This window comes from Chinchilla lanigera, unplaced genomic scaffold (assembly GCF_000276665.1).
Source record: "Chinchilla lanigera isolate Chin_1 unplaced genomic scaffold, ChiLan1.0 scaffold00016, whole genome shotgun sequence".
In the NCBI taxonomy this organism is placed as follows: Eukaryota; Metazoa; Chordata; class Mammalia; order Rodentia; family Chinchillidae; genus Chinchilla; species Chinchilla lanigera.
In genome coordinates, this window is record NW_004955417.1 from 13,671,305 (window position 1) to 13,699,243 (window position 27,939).

The window sequence follows — 27,939 nt, forward strand, 5'->3', positions numbered from 1 at the left end:
AACAAGGCTGCAGCCCTCAGAAGAGAAGTGATTCTGATGTTGCATGCTGTCATTCTGCTGGGTAGACATGTTGCTTTAAGTTGTCCTGACTCAGCTTCCCCTTCTCTGGAAGGTAAGCAACCCTCCTTTACCCAGAGCATAGACTCTAAGTTGAGCTGACAGAATTGCAAGTGCTGTTGACATGGTCCAGACCCTTGCTTTGTGGCCAGAGGGCTGACATTTTATTGTGTGGCCACAGGCTATCCAGACAGCATGAAGGGCCACAGGAAGATCATTGTTCTTCCTCCAGGCCGAGGGGACAGGGCGGTCATTCATGAGAACCAGTGCAGAGGAATGCACAGAAGAGAGACCATCTTCTGGAAACATCTGTCAGCAGACCCTTGGGGAGAAGTTACAAGGCTCTCCATGGAAAATATTTTGGAGTAATCCCAAGTGCTTGCAAAGCTCGTGTGGTAATGCTGACCATATTGGGAATTTACCGAAGGCGCCCTCCATGAGACGGCACAGAAGGCACCACTGTAGTCCCGGCTCCAACTGTAATGAGCCATGAGGCCTTGCAGGTAGTCACTTCTTTGGGCCTTAATTTCCTCTTCCATAAAGTGAGTGATTTGGGTCCTTTTTGGAACCCCCACCCTAAGATTTTATTATTCTGTGATTCTGTGAACCAGAAGTTCAAAAGTGGTTGTGTTCCCTCATAAAATAGCAAAGATTTGGACCCTAAAAATCTATGCCTGCATTAGCGTCTGCTCTAGAACTTTTTGGCTTTGTGGTTGTCATTGTGTCCTTGGGCTGACTGCTCTGACTCCGTCCCTCCTATCTGAAGCCCTTTCACCATTTAATTATACAGATACTTCTGAAGCCTTGGTGTATCTCCAATCGCATGGCTTCCAAGGTGAATGAAACTAGCTCCCTGCCCTTGGGGAATTGACAGTGACAGAGTGAGGCCGAGACTTCCCAGGACTTTTGTATTCCAGAGATCTCTCTAGGGGCTGGGGATGTAGCTCAGTCGTAGAGCATTTGCCTGGCATGCTTGAGGCCTTGGTTTCAGTCTCCAGTACTAGGAAAAAAAACTCAAACAAACCCCCAAAACAAAACAAAACCCACAAATAATAGAATCCCAAAGAGCTCTGTCTCCTAGAGTAGTCATTCTCAGAGAGTGGACCAGTATCATCAGCTGCACCTTAGCCCATGTTAAAAATGCATATTTCTAGGTGGCCTCCCAAAGACCTACTGAACCAGGAGCTCTGGGGATGTGGCCTACCGGTCAGGGAACTGGGACGCTTGCTCAGGGTTGAGAACCACTCCACCAGCCCTTCCAGGGCCGCGCTGAATGATGGCTCTGAGGCCTCAGGGGACCTGACGTTTTCTTAAAGAAAACTCAGTCACTTAGGCTGCCAGGATTTGCCAGGATTTGATGATTTCAACTCAGAGCCACAACCCACTTGGAACCTCCGACAATATTTTGAAGCTTCGTGGTATTTTTGTAACCGTCCAGACGTGGTGGAAACTAGCCATTTGTTTTGATGGGAACTGATCCAGTTCTGCACACAATTCCACAAGGGCCTTCCAGGTTTCCCTCTAAATTGTGATGCTTAGTGAGATGTGTTGATACCATGACTAAAACCCGTAATAAAAATCCCAGGCCAGGGAGAACCCTCTGCTTCCAAAGAGCTCCAGAGAAAGAGAGTTCTCAAGGGGCCAGTCCTCCGTGAACCATCCTCTCTTTAAAGGAGCCTTTGGGTAATATCCTCCTCCGTGGCAGAGTTGAAGCCCGCGCCCTGCTGTCCTCAGCAAGTGGGGACTGCTGGGCTATATCCCAGTGGTGTGTTCAGACAGGAAGTACAGGCAGGTGGGGCTCCTGGAGAGGGTCTAGCCTGGATCCTGGGGGTGTCTTTCCTGGGACCGGGGTCTGTCATCTGCCAGATGCTGGACCATGGGTGCTGCCGTGAAAATTAGAAACGTGACCTCCAGGGGCCTTCAGGGGGCACTCCGCCCTGGGGCACAGGGCTCCCTGCCTTTCCATCCTGTGCCCCCCTTGGGCATGCATCTGGGTGCAGCACCAACTACAGAGCTGGTAGCTGCAGCCCTGGCATAGTGCAGACTAAGGAAGGAGGACTGTAGGCAGGAGGGTGGGTGAGGACAGCTACCATATTGGATCTTTTTATTTTTGGTGTGGTACTAGGGATTGAACCTAGGGGCTCTCTACCCCTGAGCTACATCCCTAGCCCTTATTATTTTCTGAGACCAGGTCTTGCTAAATTGCCCAGGCAGGACTTGAACTTGGAATCCTCCTGCCTCAGCCTCCCCCAGTCCTGAGATTACAAGCATGTACTGCCACTCCTGGTTCTGTATTAGCTCTTTCCTCATTCATTCCCTTACAGTCTCACAACTACCCAGACGGGTCCTGGGTATCAATGTCATCTCCATATATTTTTCTTTTTCTCAAGTGAGGGGGCTGGGGATTTAGCTCAGTGGCACAGCGCCTGCCTGGCAAGCGCAAGGTCATGAGTTCGATTCCCGGTACTGGTGGCGGGGGGGGGAACTCAAGTGTGAAAGATTTTCGGACTCCCTCTGTCTCTGTTTTCTCATCCATGCAATGGGTATGATACTGTTATCCTGCAAATGAAATGAGGCCATTGTGATGAAAGGGCTCTGGGAAAAAAGATTTTTAAAACATTCTACAATGTCAGTCTTTCTGGGTTCTTGAAGTCGGCTGGTGGGGCTGCTTGAGAACTCCCCTTAGATTCACGCTGTCGCCATGGCTGTATGCAAGTGTGGCAGGAGGCTGGCTTCCGGCCAGGATGCTGGTGTTTGGGGCACCTCCTCCTCCACAGTGGTCAGACCAGGGGCTCAGTGATGAGGTGTGTGCAGGCATAGGACGAGTCACTGCCTGGCAAGCTGGCCTGGACAGGATGAGCTCATGGGCCTTTACTGCTTCCCATTTTTATGACTGGCTTCACTGTTTCATTTTTGGCTTTCTCTCTCTTTCTTGCAGCTGCGGTGATGGAGATTTAGGGCAGGCATTTGGGATCCCTTTTGTAATCCCTTTCAAATCCTGATTTAGATACAAAGTCCAGGAAGGGGGTGGGAAAGGGGAGTGGGGACTAGGCTCGGCTAAAGGTAGCACGTTAGTCTATTTTGTGTTACTGTAAGGAAGGACCTGTGGCTGGGTAGCTTTATAAAGAATGTAGGTTTATTGTGGGGCCAAGGTCAAGAGGCCACATCTGGCAATGGGCTTCTTGTTAGCAGAGTTCCCAGGCAGCCAAGAGCATCGCATAGCAAGAGACACAGAGAGCACGTGAGGGATGTGTCCCTTCTGGCTTCGCTCCCTCTTCTTATAAAGTCACCAGTGTTCAGAGATGGGGGCTCTGAACTGTGTTGAATTCTAGCCACCTGCCAAGGCTGCGCCTCTAAATACCAGAGTTGGATTAAGTTTCTGCCCTCTTAGTATCTCACGCTGGGAATTAAATTCCAGTACGTGACTCTGGAGAACACACTCGACCATATCCAAACCCTCCAAAGCAGTCTGTGGCTCACAGCGCCTGAGAAGTTCCAACAGGGGCCTGTCGTCTCCTCCTGTCCGGTGTCACCCTCAGCCCAGAGACTTGGAAGGATGGGTTCACCTGTGGACTCCCATGTTGCTCGGGCGCTAGAGGCATAGCCTGGTTGTCAGATTGGAAAGGGAGAAGTTTGCCTTTCTCCACTGGAGCTGTGTCCTTTATTGCAATGTGTCTGCACCGGGTCTTTTCTCTCTGTTTCCACTACTGCCTCCCAGATTGCGATCTGAGTCTCAGGAGCTCGTGCATGCTGAGTGCATACTTTACCACTTCGCTACAGACCAGCCTTGCCTTTATCACATGACTTCACTCCAGGAGGCAGAAGACACAAAACACCATGCTAAGACGCCGCCTCATCTGTGGCATCGTGTTCAGATTTCTCGTGTTCAGATTTCTCAGTGTGAGCTTACGTCTTTTATAACTGGCTTCCGGCTACCTCTGCAGCTAATTCCTGCCTGCAGCTCCTTGTGTTCCTTCTACTGCAGGTCTGCTCGTCTACCCACCACTCACTCTACTGTCCACCACCTCTGTTCTGCTTGGCCTTTTCTTTCCTGGCCCCTCCCTGTGTGCCCCTTCTTTATTGGGTTAATAATTCTTAGTTATTGCAGGCTGATTAGGCCCACAATCTCCCAGATGAGTGGATGGCGAAGGCTTAAATAAAATGAGACAATTGAAATGATTTCAGGGCTCCAGGAAGGTCCAACTCTTACAGAATTCAAGATTCTCTGGGTTAAGACCAAGACTTCTCTGGGCAGCCCATATTTATTTGGTTTTCAAACAAAGGAGGGGGATACTCAAGAATCTGAGAAGACTTTGGGAGAATTTTCCCAAGTAATAAATTCTGTCTGGAGAACTACCTTATCTTTAGGTTGGCTTTTTTTTTTTTTTTTTTTTTGGGTACCGGGAATCAAACTCATGACCTTGTGTTTGCCAGGCAAATGCTATGCCACTGAGCTATACATCCGGCCCTAGGCTGGCATTTATTGTAGGAGAGTGCAGCCTGCAGCTGCAGTCTCATTTTAGTTAATTGGGGTTGGAGTCAGATGTCCTCAGCTGTGGCCTTAGCTTGTCCTTTGAGGAATCACAGCTTCACAGGCCAATACAGGCCTCAGTGGTGACCAGTGATTCATAGAGATTAACTTATTATGAGTCCGCTGCCCATCTCCAGACAAGGTACCTAAGCTTCGGACAACTCACAAGTAAACATGGAAAGCCAATTGGCTAATATTAAATCCTGCCCGGGGCCACTTTATAGTGGTCTCCATCACTTCTTTCTAGTCCAGATGCTCTGTATCCAGAAAGAGCTCGCGTCTCATCTCTAGCATCCTATTCTCTTAACAGCTGCTGTCAGGACCACAGTTGCACTCTAGCTACTGTTTCATTGTTCTCTTAGTTATGTCTTCCCAGGGTGACTGTGAACCCACTGACGATGTAAGCTTTTCTAGTCTCCCCAGGGCCCCGCCAAGCTTCTGTGCCATGAAGCAAATAATAAAGTAATTTTGACCTTGACCATGTGTTTGGCCACCTAAAAATTGCATTAGTGACTTTCTAGAGATGAATAACTCATATGTTTATTTATCTTGCAAAAAAAATCCTATCTGTAACCAAGGGTCACGATCATCCAGATAGATCTGTCTGTCTGTCTGTGTGTCTGTCTATCTATCTATCCCTTTATAACTTCCCAGAGTGGGGAGGAAAACCAAAACTCTAGAGGCTTGAGGAGTGACCATGCACTCTAGATTTCCAACAATAGCCCATCTGCACTGGGTGCTTAACTCTCTTCTAATATGTTGGGCCTCTCTTCTTCCCCACAGAGAGCTCTTGTGAGGATAAGCGGGTGGACCTGGTCTTCATCATCGACAGCTCCCGCAGTGTCAACACCCATGACTATGCGAAGGTCAAGGAGTTCATCGTGGACATCTTGCAGTTCCTGGACATTGGTCCTGACGTCACCCGGGTGGGGCTGCTCCAATATGGCAGCACAGTCAAGAACGAGTTCTCCCTCAAGACCTTCAAGAGGAAGTCTGAGGTGGAGCGGGCTGTGAAGAGGATGCGGCATCTGTCCACGGGCACCATGACAGGGCTGGCCATCCAGTATGCCCTGAACATCGCCTTCTCAGAGGCAGAGGGCGCCCGGCCCCTCAGGGAGAATGTGCCACGGGTCATAATGATTGTGACGGACGGGAGGCCGCAGGACTCGGTGGCCGAAGTAGCCGCAAAGGCACGGGACACGGGCATCCTGATCTTCGCCATTGGTGTGGGCCAGGTGGACTTCAACACACTCAAAGCCATTGGGAGTGAACCCCACGAGGACCATGTCTTCTTGGTGGCCAACTTCAGCCAGATAGAGTCGCTGACCTCAGTGTTCCAGAACAAGCTGTGTGGTAAGTCTTGCTCCTCCGTGGCTCTGTAGCGGGTGAGGGGTGGTCACTGGGGTTCATTCACTCGTCTTCAAGGGCTCATTCTGGGCTGCCGTGTCCCGGGTGCTACGCTGCAATGGATGTCGCAAAGACCAACACAGACAGTGTGGTTTGGAGGCTTCCACCCTGGCCAGAGAGACAGCTCCTAACTATGTGACTGCACAGAGGAGTCGCTGCAGTCATAGCAGTGCAGTGGAGAAGGAGCTCAGGGTATGAGGCGCACATAACCCCAGGGCTGAGAGTAGACAAACGGTGTCTCCAGCACTTGGGCTGTCCTGGCAGTCCCTGAGGTACAACTTGTGAGTTGGGGCGGGGGTGGAAGCTGGAAGCCGGAAGTCTGATGTTGCCCCTTGCGTGGTATGGATGCCACGGCCCTTGTGCCCTGTGGTGGTGATTAGCAGTGGACATCAGAGTGTGGGGAGGACCAAGGCGTGGTCCTGGCACCTCCTGCCTGGTGGAGCAGGCCCTGTGCCCACCCCAGCCCCTTCTGCAGGAAGCTGCCTGCCCAGTCCCCAGGCTGCATTCTTCCGCTTAAGAGTTTTCTTCCCTCTCACTTTCTAACCCTCTCTTCTGCTCTCTCCCTTCCCTCCCCCCGCTCCTCCCAGACCTCCCAGCCCAGCTCTACTTCCACTTTTCTTCACCTTCCTGCCCCCGTGGCTGCCTTCGACACCCTCCTCCTTTGGCAGGGCAGGGGCCCAGGGTGCCAACCCAGGCGCCACTCTCATCCCTGATAACTGGAAACGTGCATCCTGACCTGGCGAACGCCGTGCCACCCTGCTTCACCCACCGTGGTATTCTTTGTCCCCTCCAGCTACCATGCTGCTTTCATAGGGGAAATCAAAAGAAAATGTCTATTTATTTATTTATTTGGTTTTTTTGAGACAGGGCTTCACTATGCAGTTTAGGCTAGGTTTGAGCTCACAGTGATCCTCCTGCCTCAGCCTCCTGAGTGCTGAAATGCAGGTGTGTGCCATGATGCCCAGATTGAAACATCTATTTTTAATTTTTAAATGAACAACCTTTCCCTGGGGTATGAGTGGAGAATGAGCTAAGGGCCAGACTCCTGACCACCCGCCCAGGAGAGTGCCCTGTCCCTCGGAGGGCTTTGAGGACCAGTTTGCACAATGTGACAAACCAAGACACCCCTCCTCCCCACTCACTAAGATGCCTTAGTGAGTCAGAAAAGGGATGTATTTTTGATGTGTCTTAAAAAAAAAAATCTGGCCAAGAACTGACCTCAAAAAGCAGAGACCCCATTTCTTCCTTGATTACAGAATTATAAGACTCACTTAAAAAATCAATGCCATGGAGGAAAAATAACCTTTCCCTCTGCAATGTCACTTGGAAGACATTCAAAAGTGCCATTTCCCTGGCGCCATGGAAAGGCTGCATTATTGCGGTGTGGCATGGCCCGAGTCAGCTGGAAAACTTTGATCAGAGGAACATGCTGCAAACATTTTTAAGGTTTATGACTTTAAATGACTTCTGCAGAATTTATGTTCCGCCTTTCCTGGAAATATTAAAAAAGAGAAATTGGTTCCCTGACACTTGACAAGTTGGGCACTGGAACGTTTAGCAGAGAGCTGTGTGTGTGTGTGTTTGAGGCAGGGCCTCACTAGGTAGCCCAGGCTGGCCTTGAATGTGAGGCGATCCTCTCGCCTCAGCCTCCTGAGGGCTGGGATTGCAGGCTTGCGTCACCACGCCTGGCTGGGGCTTCCTTTCGGAGCACATCAGCAGTGGAAGGCAGGGCGGTGAGGCAGGGGCCCTGCAATGTGATCGCACGGTTGCTGCCTGTGGGCCCGGCTGGGGGGAAGCTGGCTGTGTGCACCTAGCACCATTGAAAGGCAGTTAGGACTTCTCCCCCTCGGTCTTTGTTGCAGTCTGGTATCTCCAAGAAAGCGTCCGTCCCATCCTGTTTATTCGTGTAGTGGAGAAGCAGATCCCGCTCCCAGCCCACCCCGCTCTGCTGAGCAACCTCCTCAGCCTTCCCGAAGGGTTGAAGAGGCCCAGAGCCTCTTAAGCAGCCCTGGTAAAGGCCACAGTAGCTCACATTCCTTAAGCACTTTCCCTTGTGCCGCCTTCACATTTGATCCTCAGGGAAACTGGGGGCGGGGCGCAGAGGCTCCACCCCACTCCTTTGGCTCAGGTTAGCAGGCTTGTTAGTGAGCCGGCCCAGGGAGGGAGGGTCCCGCCCCAAGTCTCCTGCTCTTGCCACTCCTCGGCATGTCAGGAACTAGAAGTTCCTCTCCAGGGGCTGGGGATTTAGCTCAGCGGCAAAGCGCCTGCCGGGCAAGCGCAAGGTCGTGAGTTCGGTTCTCGGTACCAGAGAAAAATAATAAAAAAAAAGTTCCTCTCCAGAGGTGACATTCTCTCATGGCAGCCCCCTCAGTCCAGCCTCGCGGGTGGGTGAACCTGCTCTGGGCTTGGCATTCACCCGGCACAGTAAACTACGATGCCTAGGTAATGTGAGAAGGCTCCGGCTGCTTGATGCTGGCCCAGTGCTCTGTGTGGCCGGAGCCCCGTTCGCCTGTCTGGAAGTTTGGGCTTTCACATGCAGAGAGTAGATGTGTATACAGGCGTTAGGAGCCAGAGCGCCGTACTCAGTGTGGGCCGTGTGTATATCATAACAATCCACAGAGGGTCAGCACGCAAGGCAGCTGGCTTCAGGTGTTTTGTTTTTTATGCACTGGGGTTTGAACCCAGGCCCTCTGCACTGAGCTACATCCCTAACCCTTTTATTTATTTATTTATTTTTATATTGAGACAGAGTCTCATTAAATTGATAAATTTAAATGTCCAGGCTGGGCTTCAACTTGCAACCCTCCTGTCTCAGCCTCCCAGAGTGCTGGGATTAAAGGTGTGCACCACCTTGCTTGGCTACTGGCCTCAGTTTTGATCTGTACTTCAGTGATCAGACATCAGTGAGGACCATCTTCCAAGATGCAGAAGACAGTGTGAGGTTTTAGAAGTCTTGTTTGTTCCTGAAGCATTGAGCTACGTCCTGCTGGTAACAGCTAAGCTTGTCCTGTGCTAGGTACTTCCTGTACATTATTCTCTTTAATACTTAACACAGCTCTATTGGGGAGATGCTATTATTATTCCCTTTTTACAGATATAGAAACTGAGGCCTAGAAAGGGTAATCAACCTCAGGTAGCAGAGCTGGAGATCAGAACCTAAGCTCTTAGGCTGGAGGGGTTACAGATCGCTGGCCAGATGCCTCCTTCTGGAACAGTGGGGTACCTGATGTGAAAAGCACAACGTATACACAGCAGAGGCACTGGAGATGGGGGGGCACTTAGGCCACAGAAGGAGTGGGTGTCCTAGGGACTTCTGGAGCCTCAAAGGGCAAGTGATGATATTAGCCACTAACATACTTGTGCTTTTAAGAAAGCTATTGGCATATGAGGTGTAATGAAAATGTGGTGAGTGTTTAAATTTTTGAAAAATCGTTACAGCCAGGGATGGTGATGTACATCTATAATCCCAGCATTTGGGAGGCTGAGGCAGGGGGATTGCTGTGAGTTCCAGGCCTCCCTGGGCTACGTAGTGAGCTCAACGGCAGCCTGAACTACATAATGAGACCCTGTCTCCAAAAAAAAAAAAAAAAAAAAAAACAAAAAATCATAACAATAGAAGGCACACACTGGCATTAATCCTCCTCAGGATACCCCCCCACCTCCGCTTCAGAGACATTTTTTTTTTTTTTTTTTTGGTTTTTCTCCGGTACTGGGAACCGAACTCACGACCTTGCGCTTGCCAGGCAGGCGCTTTTTGCCGCTGAGCTAAATCCCCAGCCCTTCAGAGACATTTATACTTTGGTTTTCCTTCAGAAGTTCTTTTCGTGTCTTTAGTTACATTGTCATGGCTGCCTGGATGTCTTGAATCAATTCAAAACCTTTCCCTTCCATGGCCATTTTGACATTGGGGAAGAGCCGGAAGTCACAGGTTGATAGACCCAGTGAATAAGGTGGGGGAGGACACGTGGTACTGTTTTTATGAGCCTGCCTTTCGGTGGCACTTGTCAGCAGCGTGTGGCCTTCCTAACTTAAAATCCCCGATGTTTTTCTGTGCTCTTCAGATAAAAACACAATTTCTTAAAATAATCTACATGAATAACCAACAAGTATATGGAAAAAATGGCCAGTATCATTAGTCATCAGGGAAGTGGGAAATCAAATACAATGGGATGTCAGCAGACTCCAGTTAGAATAAGTAAAGACATTCACGAAAGAGGATGTCCAGAACTGTTTCAGAAAGGGACAGGAATCATGGGATGAATATGTTTATGCCAGGGATAAACCATGGGATTAAAAAAAAAATATGTTTGAAGCAAGGGGGAAAACTCTGAGGGGATAAATGGCAGTGTGCTTTTCACTGTAATACATTTTTAAAATTTTAGCATTCACTGTATATTTTGATCACATTACATGTGTTAACTCATCTTATTCATACAACTAACCTGCAAGGCACGTGCACTTAACATTCCCACTTTACAGAGGAAAGAGGACTTCTAGACTCAGAGATGTTAAACAATTTGTCCAAGATCACACAGCTCTAAGGGTGGGGTTGAAACAGGCACCCACCTCCTGCTCCAGAAGGCCAGAGGAGACTGATAAAGCAGGCACCAAGTGTGTCTTGGTTACTTTTCTCTTGTTGCTGGGACAAAATACTTGACACCCAAAGTTAAGGAAGGAAAGGTTTATTTCGCTTACAGTTTGTGGAGGTTTCAGTCCATACTTGGCAGGTTACAAGGCAGAGTGGCACATGGCAGAGGGCTACAGCTCATGGCGGCAGAACACAGCAGAATCAACAAGCACTAAAAGGGAGGAATGGCTGCAAGCAGCCTCTTCCTCTCCCTTACATATGCAAACTATCCACCCCAGGGCGGGTGTAGCTCTCACACCCATAATTAATCAAACTCTAAAAGCCTGCCCCACGACCGCATGAGGCTTTGGGGGGACACCCAGACACAAACCATGACAGAGTGCTTAACGAAGAGCAGCCTGGCCACGTTATGACGAGTCCCCCAAACGCCAGAAGCTGCGTGTGAGCACTCTGGGCTACCCAGACTCGAAGGCAGAGTAGGAGGGGTGTGCAGCATGCGCAGCTGGAGTCATCCAGACCAAGAACGATATTTTCAGTTTTGTTTCTACTTTATTTTTTTAAATGGGAAAGCTAGTCCTGGTTATCTCAGTTGATTTCATGACCATCAAGGGGTCCTGAGTCACAGCTCGAAAAGCACCGGGGGGTGGTGGCTGCACAGACAGTGAGGACAGGAGCACATGGCAGAGGCCGCAGAACCAGAAGCAAGGCTGATCCCCAGCCCGCAGGAGGCCGGCGGTGTCGGGGCGACGGCAGCAGAGCCCTCATGTGCACTGAGCGATTGACCTGCTGGGCAGCCAGGCTGCTCTGGGTGAGGGTCCCGGCCACGGCTTTTGCTGGCCGTACAGCCTTGAGCCTGGGCACAGTGGCAGCTTTGTGCCGGTGGGTGGCGACCTCCTGCAGCAGCCACAGCAGGAGAGAATCCTCAGGTCGCATTCTCAGGCCACCTCACAGACCACCAGAGAGACCTGCGGGCCAGGTGTCCTGTGAATTGAGGTCCTGTCTACGAGATGACTGGTGGCCCCACAGCCCGAGTGTGGCCCGTTTTGCTGCCCGGTGAGAGAGAACTGTCTCTCAGGGCTGACAACTGCCTGCCTGTCCTTGCAGTCTGGTGACTCATCGCAACCTGGCCGGGCTGTGCTTAATTAAGCGCTTGGTGCCAGCTTTATCAGCCTCGTCTAGCATTTTGGAACTGGAGCCAGGCTGTTCCTACGCTAACAGCCCTGCCCCTCCCAGGCTGGGCAAGATCTAAGCCCCTCATAGTGTTCTGAAGATACACCCTGATCCACTGGGCAAAGTCTACACTCATGCTCCCCTTTGAGGCCCTGTAGGGAAGCGGGGGGTGGGGGGGACCAGACTGGCCGCACAGACATGGCTTCATATTCCCCGAAATTGTTCCCTTAAGATCCCAGACAACCCCACCTTGCTGAACATTCTGAGTCATTCATGCCTTTGTTTAAAAAAACATTTATTCTTCTATTTCCTAATTGAAAAAAATCTAATCGTATTAATGACTTAGACTGCTGACCAGTTATTCCTCCCTCGGAACGCAGAGCCTTGACTGAGTTGAAACCCAGAACACCTTCTGAGAAATGGGGCTCCGGGGCCAAGCCCAGCAGGCTGGTGGAGCAGGCAGGATGTGGTGTCCCCTTTGGTCACTCTCAGAGGCCCGGCCCTGGGAGGAGCAAGGCAGGAGGCCCAGATGCTCTCGAAGTCACTCAGCACTCATCGCCACAGGGAAGAATCTTACGCTGTTTAGTGAAAACGTGTGGGATTCATTTGGTTGAAAGAATGAATTCAACTTGAACTAACTTTGAAAAGGAGGGGACCGTATTACATCACTTATAGAAACACGAACGTGGCTTGCTTTCATTGCTTCCCTTCTTTTCTGGTCCATGGGGCAGGATTCCTGGCCTAGGGTGGCCCCCAGGTTTATCTGCCCTCAGTTTGAGGCCCCCACCCCCCAGATTTGGCTAAGTGCTAGTTCCTCAACACCAACGAAAGACTCTGATTGTCAAACACTGTACCAGTCAATAGGGGCCAGGACTGGGGCCACCTCAGACCACCAGGGAGTTCCCACAAACTTTTTTGTTTTTATTTTTTTGAGACAGGGTCTCACTACAGTTCAGCCTGGCCCTGAACTCACTATGTGGCCTCAAACTCTTGGTGATCCTCCTGCCTCAGCCTCCCGAGTGCTGGGATTACAGGTGTGCACCACCAGGCTTGGCTGGCAGTTCCCACAGTTGCCAGGCATTGTGATGAGAAAGAAGCATTGTTTTTAGAAAATGGGGAGCTATGCTGACCAAATAGCAGGGGACTGGGGTACAGGCTGCTGGCTCCTAATCCAGTGCTCTTCATGGAACCGAGTCACAACCTCCTGAGTCCAGTTTCTTTTTTTTTTTTTTTTTCTGGTACCAAGAATTGAACTCACGACCTTGCGCTTGCCAGACAGGCGCTGTGCGGCTGAGCTAAATCCCCAGCCCCTCTAGTTTCTTTTTAAATGGAACCTGGCCAAAATAAACCGGAGCCATAAGCTGCCACTCCCAAACCTGTGCAACAGCTCCTCGATCTCCATCTGCCAGGTCAGGAAAGTGGACTTGAGGGAAAGGAAGCGGCTCCTACAGCTGGGCTTCCAGGCGCTGCGTCTGTAGAAGTCGCCGCCTCCCCACTATGCTGCCCGCCGGCCACTGCGCTTCGGCTCTCAGCCTCGCGGCTCCTGTCTTCCCTGCCCAGTCAGGGTCCCCTAAGGCGGCAGACACCAGGCTCATCCTGGGCGGCCTGCGCAACATGGCTGTGGGGCTGGCCGCACACTGCTGCCCTCACCCAGGGAGACGGTGCCCTTGCTGAGGTCCTGGGGCTGACTGCACTCCTGCAGTCCAGGGAGACAAGACAGCCTTCCAGGTCGCAGGGTGCCCTAGCTCCTCCCACCTGGAAATGGAGGGAGGACACGCTTATTTTGGCTCGCAGTTTAGAGGTCTCAGTCCAAGTTCCACTGGCTCCAAGGCAGGGGCCGGCAGAGGGGCCTGGCGGAGGGGCCTTGCGAGGCCAGCTGCTCGCCACATGGCGGGAAGCAGAGAGGGGCCCCGGGGGGAGCCGGGAGGCAGATGCCATCCCTCCAGGCCAGTGACCGTCCTCCTCCCCCGACCCTGCCTTCTAATAGCAAGCGGGCTATTAGATCCCCGTGATCCAGCCACCTTTTGAAAGCTCCACGTTGGAGCTCGGGAGGCTTTGGGGAGACATCCAGATATAAATCCTAACGCAAGGCGCCCCCCTCTGAAAAGCTGAAAGGGTGGTAATTTGGAGGGGCTAGGAATGCGCCTCTCATGCCTGGCTGGGTGAGCCTTGTTGGGAGGCGCCGAGGCCGCAGCTATTCAAGCCAGGCGCCCGGCCTGGAGAAGTGGTGCGCATGCGCTCTGGGAGCCGCGCCTGGGAACGCTGTCTCAGCCCTGCGCAAGTGAAGCCCTGAAGCTGCGCGACTGCTGACCACCGGGGAGAGGGCTGCATAAAAGGAGGAGTGGCCACATGACCCATGGATAAAGAATCAAGAGAGGTGGACTAGATCTCATAGTGCTGGACCAGTCTATGACACAGCTGGTTTTTACTGTTCGAGTTGATTTTTTTTTTTTTTTTTTTTTTGTTTTTTTTCAGTACCGGGAACCGAACTCACGACCTTCCGCTTGCCAGGCAGGCGCTTTTGCCGCTGAGCTAAATCCCCAGCCCCTGTTTGAGTTGATTTTGTTCCATAGCGTCGTTGTGAACACTGAATTAAGGAGTCCCGAACCTCTGATCCTTCGTGAAAGCCGGCTTAGGTTCCTGTGAGCCTCCACTCCTGTAACGTTTTGGTCAATGGGTCAATCTGTCGGCTTGCTTTTTTTTTTTGGTGCCGGGAATGGAACTCAGGACCTTCCGTCTGCCGGGCACTGTGCCACTGAGCTATAACCCTGGCCCCCACCTTGTTTTACATGTGTTTCAATTTAAAGGCAATTTATTCAATATGTATTATTATATCCATTAATATTAATCAAGTAATATTCATTATATACATTAATATGGAACTCATGGCTAGCAAAGATAGAACTTGTGCCAGAAGGAAGCTTATTTTAACACATATTTTCCCCAAAAGACCTTTTTGCACCTAGGAACCCTAGACAGCACTTCACCATTTCAAATAGCAAAATCACCCATAAAAAAGGACAAAAATGCAAAAAAACACGACACTAAATAGACCATGGAAAAGACATTTGTTTATAGTATGGAATGTGAGCGTTAAATTAAGAAAACAGTGTTTGACTTCAGCTGAGGACATGAATACCAGGTGACAAATTTTCCACCCCTCTGAGCATGTTCACGCAGAGCTGTGACTGTGCCATCAGTACTGATCTGGGGTTACAAAGAAATTTAAGTGAGTAGGCAGATTTGCAGATACGGACTTTGAACAACAAGGATCGGCTCCACTGCCTACAGAAAATCTACTCATTTGGAGTTAATCCTAAACACTTCAAGTAAAACACCATGATACTTTTCCTTTGCTATAAAATGGTTAAGAGGTACCCAGCCTCCTCCAGGGACTGGACACGGCTGTAACTACTTTACAGTCTTGGATACTTTAACCCTTACAAGGCCTTCATGAGGTTGGTCCTATTTGTATTCCCATTTTATATAAAGAGTTTTAAAAATTGCTCAGGGTTACAAAAAAAGATGTGTCTCTTACTCCGTAGTAAAAATGACGATTGGAGTTAATCAGCAAACTTTCCTAATGTTATTGTATACTAATAGGGACTGAAACATAGCCATACACTCAGAACAATAAATTCTAAATTGTACGAAACAGTTTTACTCTGTTACCTCATGTATTGCCCAGCATATAGTGATGTATACGTAAGATAAATTTCATCAATAGCCAAATTTTTCTAAGTGCTCGATAAATGGGATTGTTCTTAGCTTTTGAATGCTCCCTTTACTTTAGCTTCATAAAATTATTTTTTGCATAAAGGCGTCTTTTCTGTTTGTGAGAACTTTTGCACAACTTGTTCTGTGTGCAGTGATGCTTGTTAATTTTAAATATGTTCGACTTGCATTATGTTGAGGGAAATCATAAATTAAGCTGTGAAAACAAAAGAGACCCTGATGGGCTCCTGATAACGCAAAAATCTGTGCATCTGAAAGCTGAAGTACTGTCCTGCAGAAACAAAACGCAGAAATATTTTAAACTGAATCATAAAAATTATGGCAATGTGAAGCATATGAATGCACTGTTACTCCAAAAATATCTTTGCATACTTTTACATGCTTAAAAAAATTCCACTGTTCTTAGAATTTAACAAACAATCCTGGGAAACTGTTGGTTCTTTAACACATTCTTATTTAATTGGTAGCGCTTCCTCCCACCCCACTGCTGCCTACAGAAAATCTACTTATTAACCAGAGCACCTCTGATCTTCCTGCCTCTGAGTGTTGTTATTAAATTGAATTGGAAATTTTTGTTTTTATAGGTTAAAAACAATCAGCTATCAGCAACTTTATAGAGAGTAATTCAGCATAACAATTTCCCCACCTTTTGAGACGGGGTCTCACTCCCGTATGTATGTAGTTCAGGCTGGCCTTGAATTCACTATGTAGCCCAGGCTTGCACGAATCCTCCTGCTTCAGCCTCCTTAGTGCTGGGATTACAGGTACGTGTGCCCCTCTCTATGCCCGGCAACACCATTTCCTTTGCCTCTACACTGCATGGCTCTTTATATATTGCTGATGCCATTTATCTGGCCCTCTCTTGTCTGCAGTGGATCGGAAACCCCCTTGAGGGTAGGGACTGCAGCTTGTTTACAGTGTAGGATCTGAATAACTGCTGGGAGGAGTGAGGTTCACGAAGGCATCACAGCCCCCTTAACTTCCTGTGTCTTCCCTTTCAGCTGTCCACATGTGCAGCGTCCTGGAGCACAAGTGCGCCCACTTCTGCATCAACACGCCCGGCTCGTACGTGTGTAGGTGCAAACAAGGCTACATTCTCAACGCGGACCAGGAGACCTGCAGGAGTAAGTTTGCTTTGCTAACGCACTGCACACTCCTCTTGTTCCCTGGGCTTACCTTGCTCCCTGTAGTCCTTCACCCAACCCACTCACCACCTCCCTGAAGCCAGAAACAAGGTTTGTGTGACCCCGCCCCCACTCGGCCATCACTGGGCCTAGGCCAGAGCTGGCACGTGGTGAGGCATTGCAGAGTGTGGCAGATTGGTGGAGACAGCCCCTTTGCATGTGAGCTGGACCTTTTCCCTCTCCGTCTCTTCAGGGAGAGCCGCTGAAGAGCCTTTTCATCTGCTGTCTTCATTAACGACACCGAGAGACACTGCTTTCTTATTTTATTCTCTTTATTTTTTATTTTTTGGTCTTTTTGAGACAGGGTCTTGCTATGCAGTTCAGGCTGGACTTGAGCTCACTTTGTAGCCCAGGCTGGTCTCGAACTTGCAGCAATCCTCCTGCCTCAGCCTCCCGAGTGCAGGATTACAGGCGTGCGCCACCACGCCCAGCCTCGTATTTTATTCTCCTTGCTAAAGCGTGGGCTTGGGAAGAGTTACTAACCTTAGCTCAGAATGGATTTTCAAGGTCTGTTTTAGCGGTGTGTAGGACTCTGTTTGCTTTGGTGAAGATGCTTTATTGGCCTCCTAAATTAAAGAAAAAAAAGGGGCAAATAGATACAAAGAGTTAGCATTCACATTCTCCTTTTTGGCCAGGCCCCAAGGAGTAGCTACTGTACTGATATTTGAGCTAGCAAATGTCAAGGGTATTCCCCGCCTTGATGGACTGAATCACCCGCTCCTTGAGTCGGTACCCTTACTTCTTTTTAAGTTGTGAGTATAGCCGCTGTCCCTGTGGGCAGACTGCCAGGCCACCAAGCAAGGCCTCAGGAAGCCAGGCCTGCACAGAGCATACAGAACTCGGCTCATCTGGCGTGTAGTTCGCACAGTACATAATGGTTATTATACCGCATGGCAAGCAATTAAGCATTCATGGGAAGTGGTTTGTACAAATGGCTATAATTAATGTCGTATTTATAGAGCTAAGCCACACTACCCATTTTTCTTCTCACTTTCCAGTTTCAGGGTTGAGTGGTTGGCTGGAGGCCCTCTCGCTCCCCAAGATTAGGGAACTTCTGCTTGCCTCCTTCCAGTGCTGTGGAGCCCTCCGGACTCTGAGGGCCTGGGGACTCGGTGCTGTGGGGTCCCTCTCAGACCACACGACCCAGGTTGAGTGCAGCCAGAATCACCCTCATCTCCCACTGGAAGTTCTGACTTCTGACGCTTCCTCAGGACCCACCACAAAAATCACTCCCAACAAATGCTCCTGGATTCTATAGAACTTTCTGAAGAACCCAGAGGCCTGGGAAAGACCATCTTGCCTCACCTTACTGATCCGCAGACAACCTGAGTTCCTTAGCGTCCTCTCGTCCTCTTCGGGGACACCCAGCCTCCCACCATCTGGCCTGTCCCACCCCCTTTCCATCCTTAGCAGCACAAGGAATTCCTTTCCTTGTCTCATCTCCAGAGCTTGGCTGGGAGCTGGGCAGCTGCCAGGGTGCATTTTCTACGGGCTGGCTTAGCCCAGCCAGAGGAATTCTCACACCAGCTGAAACCACAAAAAGCTGTCCCTCTGAACTCAGCAGCAGCCCCGCCCCACCCCACGCAGGCCCTGGTGTCCCTGGATGCAGATGTTGAAGCCTGGGCTGTAGACCCAGGATTTGGGGAGAGCAGGCAGGCCCAGGTGGAAGAGGGACCGGAGTCCAGGACTAAGAACCAGCCGCAACGCCACTCCTAGGCGCACCTCAGATTTAAGCCAACTGGTGTGGCTTTTCAAAGAGCTTCTGACCCCCTGTGGCTACATGCTGAAGTCAATAGTCCCAGGCAGTGAGGGGGCCAGTGGGGAGGACCTAGCCTGGGGAAAAGGGAAGGAGCTGGGACATGGTGTCCCATCCAGCCAGCCTACCAGCGAGCCTGCAGCAGCTAAGCTGGCTTTCTCTTCAGCAGCAGACATAGCGTAATAGATGCGCAGTTGCTTCTCCATCAGGGAAAGATCGTGTCAATCACTCTTCTGCCTTCCTGAAGTTAGAAGGCACCTGACATTATCACCAGATGCGGCCGCCTCACTGGGAGCTGGTCACTTGAACTCCTTGACTCAGTTTCCTCACCCATACATCGGGAACGGCAGTGACAGATACTTCTTACCTCAAGGGCCTTGTCAGCCCCTGTGCTGGTCTAGTGGACAGTTAAAGCTGGGCCACCCTTGACTATCCCTAATGCCACCAGCGGCCCTCACAGGGGCCTGGAGAGCAATGAGGTGTGTCTATTTCTGTGTCTCTTTTCCTGTCCTAGGTGTAGCTGCATGGTCACCCTGATGGGAGGCAACCCTCATTCCTTCTGTGTGCACTGATTGTTTCATTCACTTTGTGTTTACTGCCTGCGGGTGAGAAGAGACGCTATACCAGGCAGCACGTGCAGCCCGGAAATCCAACAGGGAAGAAGGCAGCAGGGCTGCTATGTTTTGCAGCTTCTGCTCTTGCCTGGGGGTGAATGAGATAAACGTCACTCACCCCCAGGTCATCAGAGCCACCAGCGCCTGCAGCCACATCCCGCTTTGCGCAGGACGCGTGGGCAGAGCTAACCATGGCCACTTCTGGGTTTACTGTGCACCAGGAGCTCCCTGGGTGTTTCACATCTGTTGTCTCCTTTCATTCTCAGAACGAGTCCTTAAGGTAGCTTTTATCACTGCTGTTGTACACAAAGGGAAAAGAAGGAACAGAAATTTAGTCAAGCTCACGTGGCTAGCAATGTGACCAAACCAGCATCCAAATCCTCTTAGTCACTGCTCCATTCCATCCCATGATCCTTGAAGGCCCCCAGATGGCAGCCGGGCAGGCCTGCAGCCAGGGGACCTTCTCCCAGCCTAGGACAGACAGGCCCACAGCGCGTAGGTCCTGAGGAGACCAGAATGAATTCACCAGGACTCGCATGCAACTGGTTGTTGGTTCCCCGAGTCCCCTGCCAGCAGCTGTCCTTGCACAAAGTGAGAGTGAGAAGGAAGCCCCTTGGGCAGCTTCCTTCAGACACATACACGCTACACGTGTGTACCGCGTGCGTCCCCACCACGCTGTATTCAGCTGTGCCTGTGTGGAGAGGGGAGGCAGAACAGCCCATTCACAGATTCTCTGAGTGGGGATGGACCTTCTCTCTCCAGCATCTAACTCCTTCTCCTACAGGGCCCAGAATTCCGCCCCTGCCCATGCTCCGGAGGGGCAGTGGCTCTAAGAACAAGGTCACTGCAAAGGACCTGGATCCTGTAGCCATCCTATATCCATCCATCCTGGATGGCCTGGGTGAGCTAACATCTTGCACTCTGTAATTTCCACCTTTGACCCTATTTCTCCCATGTGAAGCTGTATGTCGCCAGAGTTGCTTACTAGTCCAAATATAAAGAGAAGTCTTTCAGTTATTAAAAATGCTATTCCACCCACTCCACTCGTCCTCATTAATCTTCTTCTTTTCAGGAAAAGTACAAACCCATCTTTAGATGCCCTGGTTTCGGGTCTCTTCCCTGTCCAGGTAACTCTGTTTTGTGTGCCCTTCTGTTTAAAGGAAGTGCCCTAAAGAGTCTTACTTGGCAAGATCAGTGCTTTAGATGAAGAGCATTAAAGAATCTTACCTTCCAGCCAGGCATGGTGTTGCACGCCTGTAATCTGAGCACTAGGGAGGCTGAGGCAGGAGGATCGTTGCATGTTTGAGGCCAGCGTGGGCTATAAAGAGAGCTTAAGACTGGCCTACACAGCGAGACCCTGTCTCAAAAAAAAAAAAAAGAAAAAAGACTCTTTCCTTAGAGTCTGCTCATATAGGCAATTTGGAATTACAGTACTGGGAGTCAACATTGTGGATTCTTTCTGCCTTTCAGAAAATCTTCCCTATCCAGTACCATCTATGCAAAGGGACTAGTGTACTGCTAGGACAACAGAAGTTTCTGTCCTTCCTTTTTCTTACTTAAGAAAAGGTGGGGACGAGAAAATTTCATGACATGAGCTCTTCTTTTTTCTTTTTAGTACTGAGGAAGTAACCCAGGGCTTCAGCACTGAGCTGCATCTCCATTCTTTCTTTTTTAGTTTTTGAGATAGGGTCTTACTAAGCTGCCCAGGCTGGGCTCAAGTGTAGGGGTTACAGGAATTACTACTGTATCCCGCTGAAATGTGCCCCTTCCTCACATGCCTCCTTTTTCTTTATACACCTTGTGAGTAAGGAACTTCCCCTGCCTTTTGGAACATTGAATTTATCTGGGAGCTGTGTAAGTGCAACATTTATAAAACTTCATTTGGCAGAAATGTAAACCTATACAGATTTCCTTCTCAGTCTCTCTCTTTGTTCTGCCTCAGTAACCATACTAAGTATATTTTATTGCCCATGTGCTTTGGAAATGTTCCTGGCAGTGTTTTTCCAAGCTACAGAAGTGATTTAATAGCTTTTATGTTAATTTACACAAGGATCATGATCCAGAAAAATGGTTGCATTATTAGAGATAGGAAGGAAAACTGTAACCAACAACCTTCATGAATTTACACTCAAAAATTCTTAACAAAAATTCTACTTAGAAAATAGAATCCAATAATATTGTTTGTAAAAAGAATAATACATCAAGACCAAAAATGATTTATCTCATGAATTCAAAGTTGGCTTAATATTCAAAAATCAGTGTAATTCACCATACTGACAAGCTAAAAGAAAAAAAAGATATCATCTCACTAGATGCAAAAAAAGGTAGTAATCTCTAACTCATTCATGATAAAACTGTCAGCAAAGTAGGAGTAAAAAGGAAATGCCTCAACCCAATAAACAGCATCTATAGAAAAATCTACAGTTAACATACTGAAAGGTGAATGATAATGAAAGGATTTAGAGGTCACACGGGTTTTGGAAAAATCCATGAAAGGGAAGGAAATTGTCTATTAGATTATGTGATTGCCTATGTAAGAAAGCTAAAGGAATCTTTTAAAAAACTGATAAATTTAGCAAGGTTGTAAGATAAAAAGTCAATATACAAAATTATTTTATTGTATTTCTGTATACTGTTAATGAAAATATTGGTATTTTTAAAAATACCATTTATAATGGCATAAAATATGTAAAGTAGGGATGAATTTTAAAAGATATGTATGATCTATACACTAAAGAATAAAAAGATTTTTGAAATAAAGACGACCTAAGTAAATGGAGGATACACTGTTGTTATGGTTTAAATCTGTGTGTCCCCCCAAAGCCTCAAGCGGCCAGGCTTGAGGGGCAGGCTATTAGAGTTTGAATATGGGTGTGAGAGCTGCACCCGCCCGGGAGTGGATAGTTTGCATATGTAAGGGAGAGGAAAAGAGTGCTTGGGGCATTCCTCCCTGATTCCGCCCTGGTGTGTGCTTGCGGCTTAGCTGTGTTCTGCCGCCCTGAGCTAGCTCTTTGCCATGTGCCACTCTGCCTTATAATCTGCCAAGTACGGACTGATACTTCCACGAACTGTAAGCGAAATAAACCTTTCCTTCCTCAATTTTGGGCGTCAGGTATTTTGTCCCAGCAGTGAGAAAAAAGTAACCAAGACAACTGTATTATGGATTTTAAAGAAATGAACAACTCAGTGGGGGTCAGGGATATAGCTCAGTGGCACAGCACCTGCCTAATAAGCTCAAGGTCGTGTGTTCGATTCCTAGTATCACAACAACAACAACAACAACAGCAAAACCCTCAGTGGCTCTTCATCAGCAGGCAGATGAATATCACGCTGTGCAGCAGCCTGAACACAACTCAGAGGGATTGCTGAATGAAAAAAACAAAACAAAACAGAGAGAGAATACCTGCTTGTAATTCTCCTGAGGTAAAATTTTAGAAAAATGGCACCTAGGCCCTAATGCCAGCAAGCAGATTTGTGACTGTCTGCAGCTGAAGCGAGGGCAGAGGAGTGACTGATTACAGACTGGCACGGGGACCTTGGGGTGATGGCTGTGCTCTTTACTTTGATTGTGGTGATGTTCTGTTGATACATCCAGTTTATACACTGCACACCTTACATGTGTGCGCTGATTGGATGCCGATTACATCTTAGTAAAGCTGGCATGTATAAATCAGAGCAAACGGTGCTCAGACAACACTGCAAGAAAAAGGATGGCAGGCGGCGCCTTGGTGCTCAGCGGGCTACCCCGCTGGAATAGCTTAAGGCACCAGTGGGGAAGAATGGGAGCTGGGTCAGATGATGGCGCCGATGAATCCTCAGGCTGGGTTCCCAGCAGTGTCTTTTTGTGGCAGGGAGCTGGACACAGATGTCGTGCCAGCCAGTTTACTGCACTGGGGCTGGCGACACCTATGCCCTAGATTAGGAGCCAGAGTGCGCCAAAGATGTTAGCATTCATTTCTTCATTCTTGTGAACACTCCTCCATGGGCCAGGGACACTGTTGGGACATTTCCCAACATTTGAGACCTAAGAAACAGATTTTGGCTTCCCCTGTGATCTACACGCGGAGAATAGGACTTGAAAGCTGCACACACCCCTCCCCTTGAGACAGGGTCTCTATGTAGTTTAGGCAGGCCTTGAACTCACTGTGTAGCCCAGGCTGGCCTCAGACTTGTTGTGGTCCTCCTGCCTTGGCCTCTGGGGCACCGGGATTACAGGCGTGCGCCACCACTCCCGGCTTCAGTTTATACTTTGAGGCAGTTCCTTCAATTTAGTGTATGCTTCTGCAGAAATGCACAGAATTAATTGGAGACCACAGCAACACTCGCAGCTCCAGGGAAAAGAGAACAGACGATGAGGCTGGGCGCGGAAGAGGAAACGCGGATTTGGGGTTGAGTCCGAGGAGGCCACACATGTGGCTGGGTGCAGCCTAGGCAGAGCAGAGGTCCCGGAAAAGCCTCGGCTGGACGTGGTTGGTGGTGATCACTGACCCTGACCTTGGAGGGAATCTTGGAGGGAGGAAAGGGGTGTGGAAAGCAGAGGTCAGGGTCTGCGCGCAGGAGCAGCGCCGGAGCAGCACCCTCCCTGAGAGTGGAGCGAGCGTGGAAGAGTGAATGAGCCTCACGCACGCAAACAGAGCAGCTGCCTCGCTGCGGAGGCTGCAGAAGTCAGGCAATGACCCCCGCGGCTGCAGAGCGCATGCGCAGACGGCTCGCCGAGCCGCTCCTTTCTCCCGACCCTGACCTCAGGTTGCTCGGCCTCTGGGCGCCCTGACTGTAAAAGAAAAGGAATCTGGGGTGAGCCGGGCCCTGTGGGAGAACAACTGACTAAATATGAGTAGAGAGAAATGCCGGTTATGAAAAAATAGACCCATGGGAATGTGAGCTTGAACCTTATACAGCTTCTCTTCTGCTTTGGTATTTTTCACGGGCACTTAGACCAGTGGCTCCAAAAATGTGTCACCTTTGCAGGGAATTTGTCCCCTGCAAAAAAATGCAAATTCCCAGCCAGGTGTGGTTGTGCACACCTGTACCCCAGCACTCTGGGAGGCTGAGGCAGGAGGATCACAATTACAGTACAGCCCAGTCTGGGTAATTTAGCAAAACCCTGTCTCAAAAAGAATAAAAACCAGAAAAGCACCTCCTTTGCGTAGGCTAAAGCCACTGAATCCGGACCTCTGGGGCAGGGCCGAGGACCCTGCATCTTCACAGCCCCAGGGGACGCTGTGTCCACTCAGGTTTGAAGACCATGGACTTAGATGTCTTAAACCAGACCTCTCCCAGAGAGCCCCTTCACAAGGGGTTTGTATCAGGAACATAAGGATGTGACAGCCTTGGAAACTGAAAAGCACTCCACACCGATTATTTTAATCAGCCTCACACAGTGAGATTTACTTATGTTTCAAGGCCTTGTTTTGGGCATTCCCTTCTGATTCCTCCTCTTCCCATCTCCAGAAAAAACTGAATCATGTTATTGAGGAGAGTTGCCTGAGAAAGAATGAAGCACAGAGAGAAGGGAGCGGGTCCAGCTGGCGTTTGCCTGAGGACAGGTTTGTTTTCTCTGCGACACTGGGTTCCTTTCTGTTCTTTGCAGCCCAGAAGCACAGAGCGGATGACTCACATTTACTGTCAGTCTCTAAATCCAAACTGCAGCTCTCAAAATAGGATTAGTGACTTCAGACCCGGGAAAGGAAGGGGATGGTCACTCGAACGCTGGCCTGGGATTTGCGTGTGTTTGTGAAGCCCCAGCTCTTGAGTGAGCTTTGGGTGGGGGAGGGCAGAGACCCCCCACCGGAGTGAAATCACAGCCCTGGTAACACATCTCCCTTCTCTCTTGCTGTGATAAACAAGTTGCTGGCTTCTACATCTTGGGTTTGATAACAGCAGGAGCTATAAAAAAGAGAGTGTCTTGTTAAAGGTGTTCATTTGCTTTAACTCCAGAGGAGAAATTAAACTGGCAGTGGTGTCCGTAGCATGCAGCGTGGCTTGTCTAAAATTCTGAACAGTCCATAGAAACTCTGATTCAGCCTCGAATGATGTCAGCAGAGCAGCCGCAGTCTCTGCCCGGGGCGCCCCTCCGCCAGTGGAGCCAGATGAAGGCTTCCCGAGTTCCCTGGACTGAGACCCAGAGCCAGGTTCTGGAGATGACTAATGAAGAACGGCAGTGAATCTAGGGTGTGTGTGAGCCTCCAGGGATATACAGCGGTGGAAGGCGGCACAGATTTGGGGCTCTTAGCTAGCCAGTCCTTACTAATTAATTTCACCTGGCAAGACTGAGCTGCTACAGTTTCCATCCCTCATAAAATTCTCCAGGAACCTAGAGGAAGAAGCAAGCGAAAGAATACTGCTGACTCTTGGCGGTGTGGCCCTCTGGCAAGGCGTAGCTTGAATTTGGCCAGATCTTTTGTTATAGGCTTCAGAATTGCCTATTTTGCTGTATTGGGTCAATTTAGCAAAACAAATTTAGTCAAAGATGCTTTAAAAAATTTTTTTTGAATCCAGACTGCCTGTAATCCTACCACTTAGGAGGCTGAGGCAGGAGGATCACAAGCTGGAGGCCTGCCTGGGCTATAAAGTAAGTTCAAGGCCAGCCTAGACTACACAGAGGCACAGACAACAACAACCACCACAAAATTTTAATAGGTAAAATCCTCATGTTGGCAGTTTTCAAAGGTATCCAGTGAAGTGAAACCATCTTTATTAGAATCATGATGGGGGTACAGTTCAGTTGAGGCTCACTTGTCTCTCATGCTCCTGTGAACCTTTCACCTCCCTGACCCCATCCCTGGATTTAGGAGAGGAAAAACAGGCTAGCGTGCGGTCAGTGCCTTCTGTGCCTCAGACGTTTTCCCACTTACATTATTCCACTTAACCCTGAAAGTAAGATCTTCTCTCCACTTAATCTCTAATCTCTGTATGGAAACCGAAGCTCATGAAGACTGCTTACTTGAAGTCACAGAGTTCAGCCCACCAAAGCTGATGTTCTTTTCCCTTACCGGCCTCACCCTGCTCTTTCTGCTCTTCTCCAACGATGACCCTCTCATTGCATCTCCACCACCTCCTCAGGTCCTTGCACACTCAGAAGCCGCTTTTTGGTCACACCGGTTCGGATGGAAGCCTTTCTGTCAATGCTCCTGACTGCCCTTACCTCATCACAAGATACAGTGTAGATTTTCCATATTTACCTTAGTTATGGTTGGTCCCTGTCAGTGGTGTGCTGGTAAATGTGCAACAGCCAGCTCTCCAGGAAGAAAAAGAAGCTCTGCTTGCAGGGTTTGCCCATTTCCGTGGAGTAAACCCTCCCACCATGGCCATCCCGTGCTGCCACCGTGGCTTTGTTGAATGCAGAGTGGGTGCGAGGTGAGTCATCTGTTCATCTGTTCATGTGAATCGGTGAGAGCTGGCTCCAACACACCGGAGATTATGGCTTATTTTATTCACTGTTGTTTTCCCAGCACTTTGAAGAGATTCATGAATGAACAAGTAGACTAATTAACTCAATCACAGACAAATATTCAGTTGACCACATGCCAGGCAGCATGCTGGATAGTTGGGCTAGAGTGCTAAGCAAGACAAACAGTCATGAGGACATGGCTGCCTTCATGTGGCAGGGGGAATAGACATGATGTAATCAGTTGGAAATTAACATTAAATTATAATTGAGGTAAGCACTACATAAAGAACTATGAAGAAGGACTTGACCCTTTGTGACAGGCAAACGTCCCTGAGAAAGTATTCCTTAAGCTGAATCCTAAAGGGTATGTAAGAATTATATAGGTGAAAAGAAGGCAAGGCAGGGGCATGAATATTGTGGATAGAAGAAATGGCATGCGCAAAGGTCCTGGGGCAGATGACTCATTTTGGACAACAGGAAAAAAAGTGTAGATAGGGAAAACAAGAGGAGGTATGAAATAAGACTGGAGAGGTGATGGGATGGATCATACATCACTCCAACTGATACATCAGAAGTTTTGATGTATTTTGAAGTCATTACAAGTTTTATTCTGGCTTTAGGGGAACCCTGAAGACAAGCTTGGAGGTTGTATTATTCAGCATTCTTATTGGTGATACAAAATACCCAGCACTTGCAACTTAAGGGAGGAGAGCTTTAACTGGCTTACATTTTCAGAGGGTCCAGTCCATGGTCATCGGCTCCAAGGCAGAAACGTGATGGCAGAAAGGTGTGGTGGAGCAAAACTTTGTAGTTCACTGTGGCCAAGAATCAGAGGAATGAAGAGGACCAGGGACAAAGGGACCAGGGATGAGCTATAGACCCCAAGGTCGCACCTCTATGACCCACCCAGAAAGGTGCTTTACTGATCACCAGAGTTCTCAAGCCAGTCAGGTGGACAGTCCAGCTTCACTGTCATAGAGGTTACCACTGTGGTCTGGTCAAGAGACATAAAGGCTCCAGCTTGGCAGGAGAGGTGAAGAGAAGCAGGCCAACAGGGCCCGGGAACTGACTGGATCTGAAAGGTGCAGGAGAGGGACAGAGCCTGTAGCTTCCAAGTTTCTCGGGCCATCTTCCACCTCACAGTGCAAAAGTTAGCTGCTCAAAATATTTATCTTTGCTAAAGGGAGAGTAAAGGCTATTCCAGGCTCTTTACCAGTGACCCCATTTCTGCCCAGGAACTTTCATTCATGGAGGCAGTGCTCCAGGCTGGCCCGGAAGAAGATTGTCCAGGCTAAACAACCGTGTCTGCTAAACCACTATTGTGGAGGCCCCTCAAGGAGCACCAAGAGTATGACTGATGGTCCCTTGTGACCAAGTCCTTCCAATACGAGGGACCGTGTGCAAGTTCCAGACGGCGCCGTGTCCGTATGCTCCCGGAGCCTTAGTCCCAGTGAACTTGGAGAAGTTGTGTTTCGCTGAAGTCATGGCCATGGTAGGGTCACCAGGA

The 27,939-nt window shown here is 49.2% G+C and overlaps 1 protein-coding gene across 1 annotated transcript in view; it reads left to right on the forward strand.

Annotated features, from left to right (window-relative positions):
- Window positions 1–27,939, forward strand: part of Matn2 (matrilin 2) — a gene marked incomplete at its 5' end in the record, with an annotated part of 113,672 nt that overhangs the window by 24,926 nt on the left and 60,807 nt on the right. Inside the window, 2 exon segments of the mRNA XM_013512824.1 lie at window positions 5,372–5,941; window positions 16,490–16,612. Of these exon segments, the coding sequence (XP_013368278.1) occupies window positions 5,372–5,941; window positions 16,490–16,612 (693 nt within the window).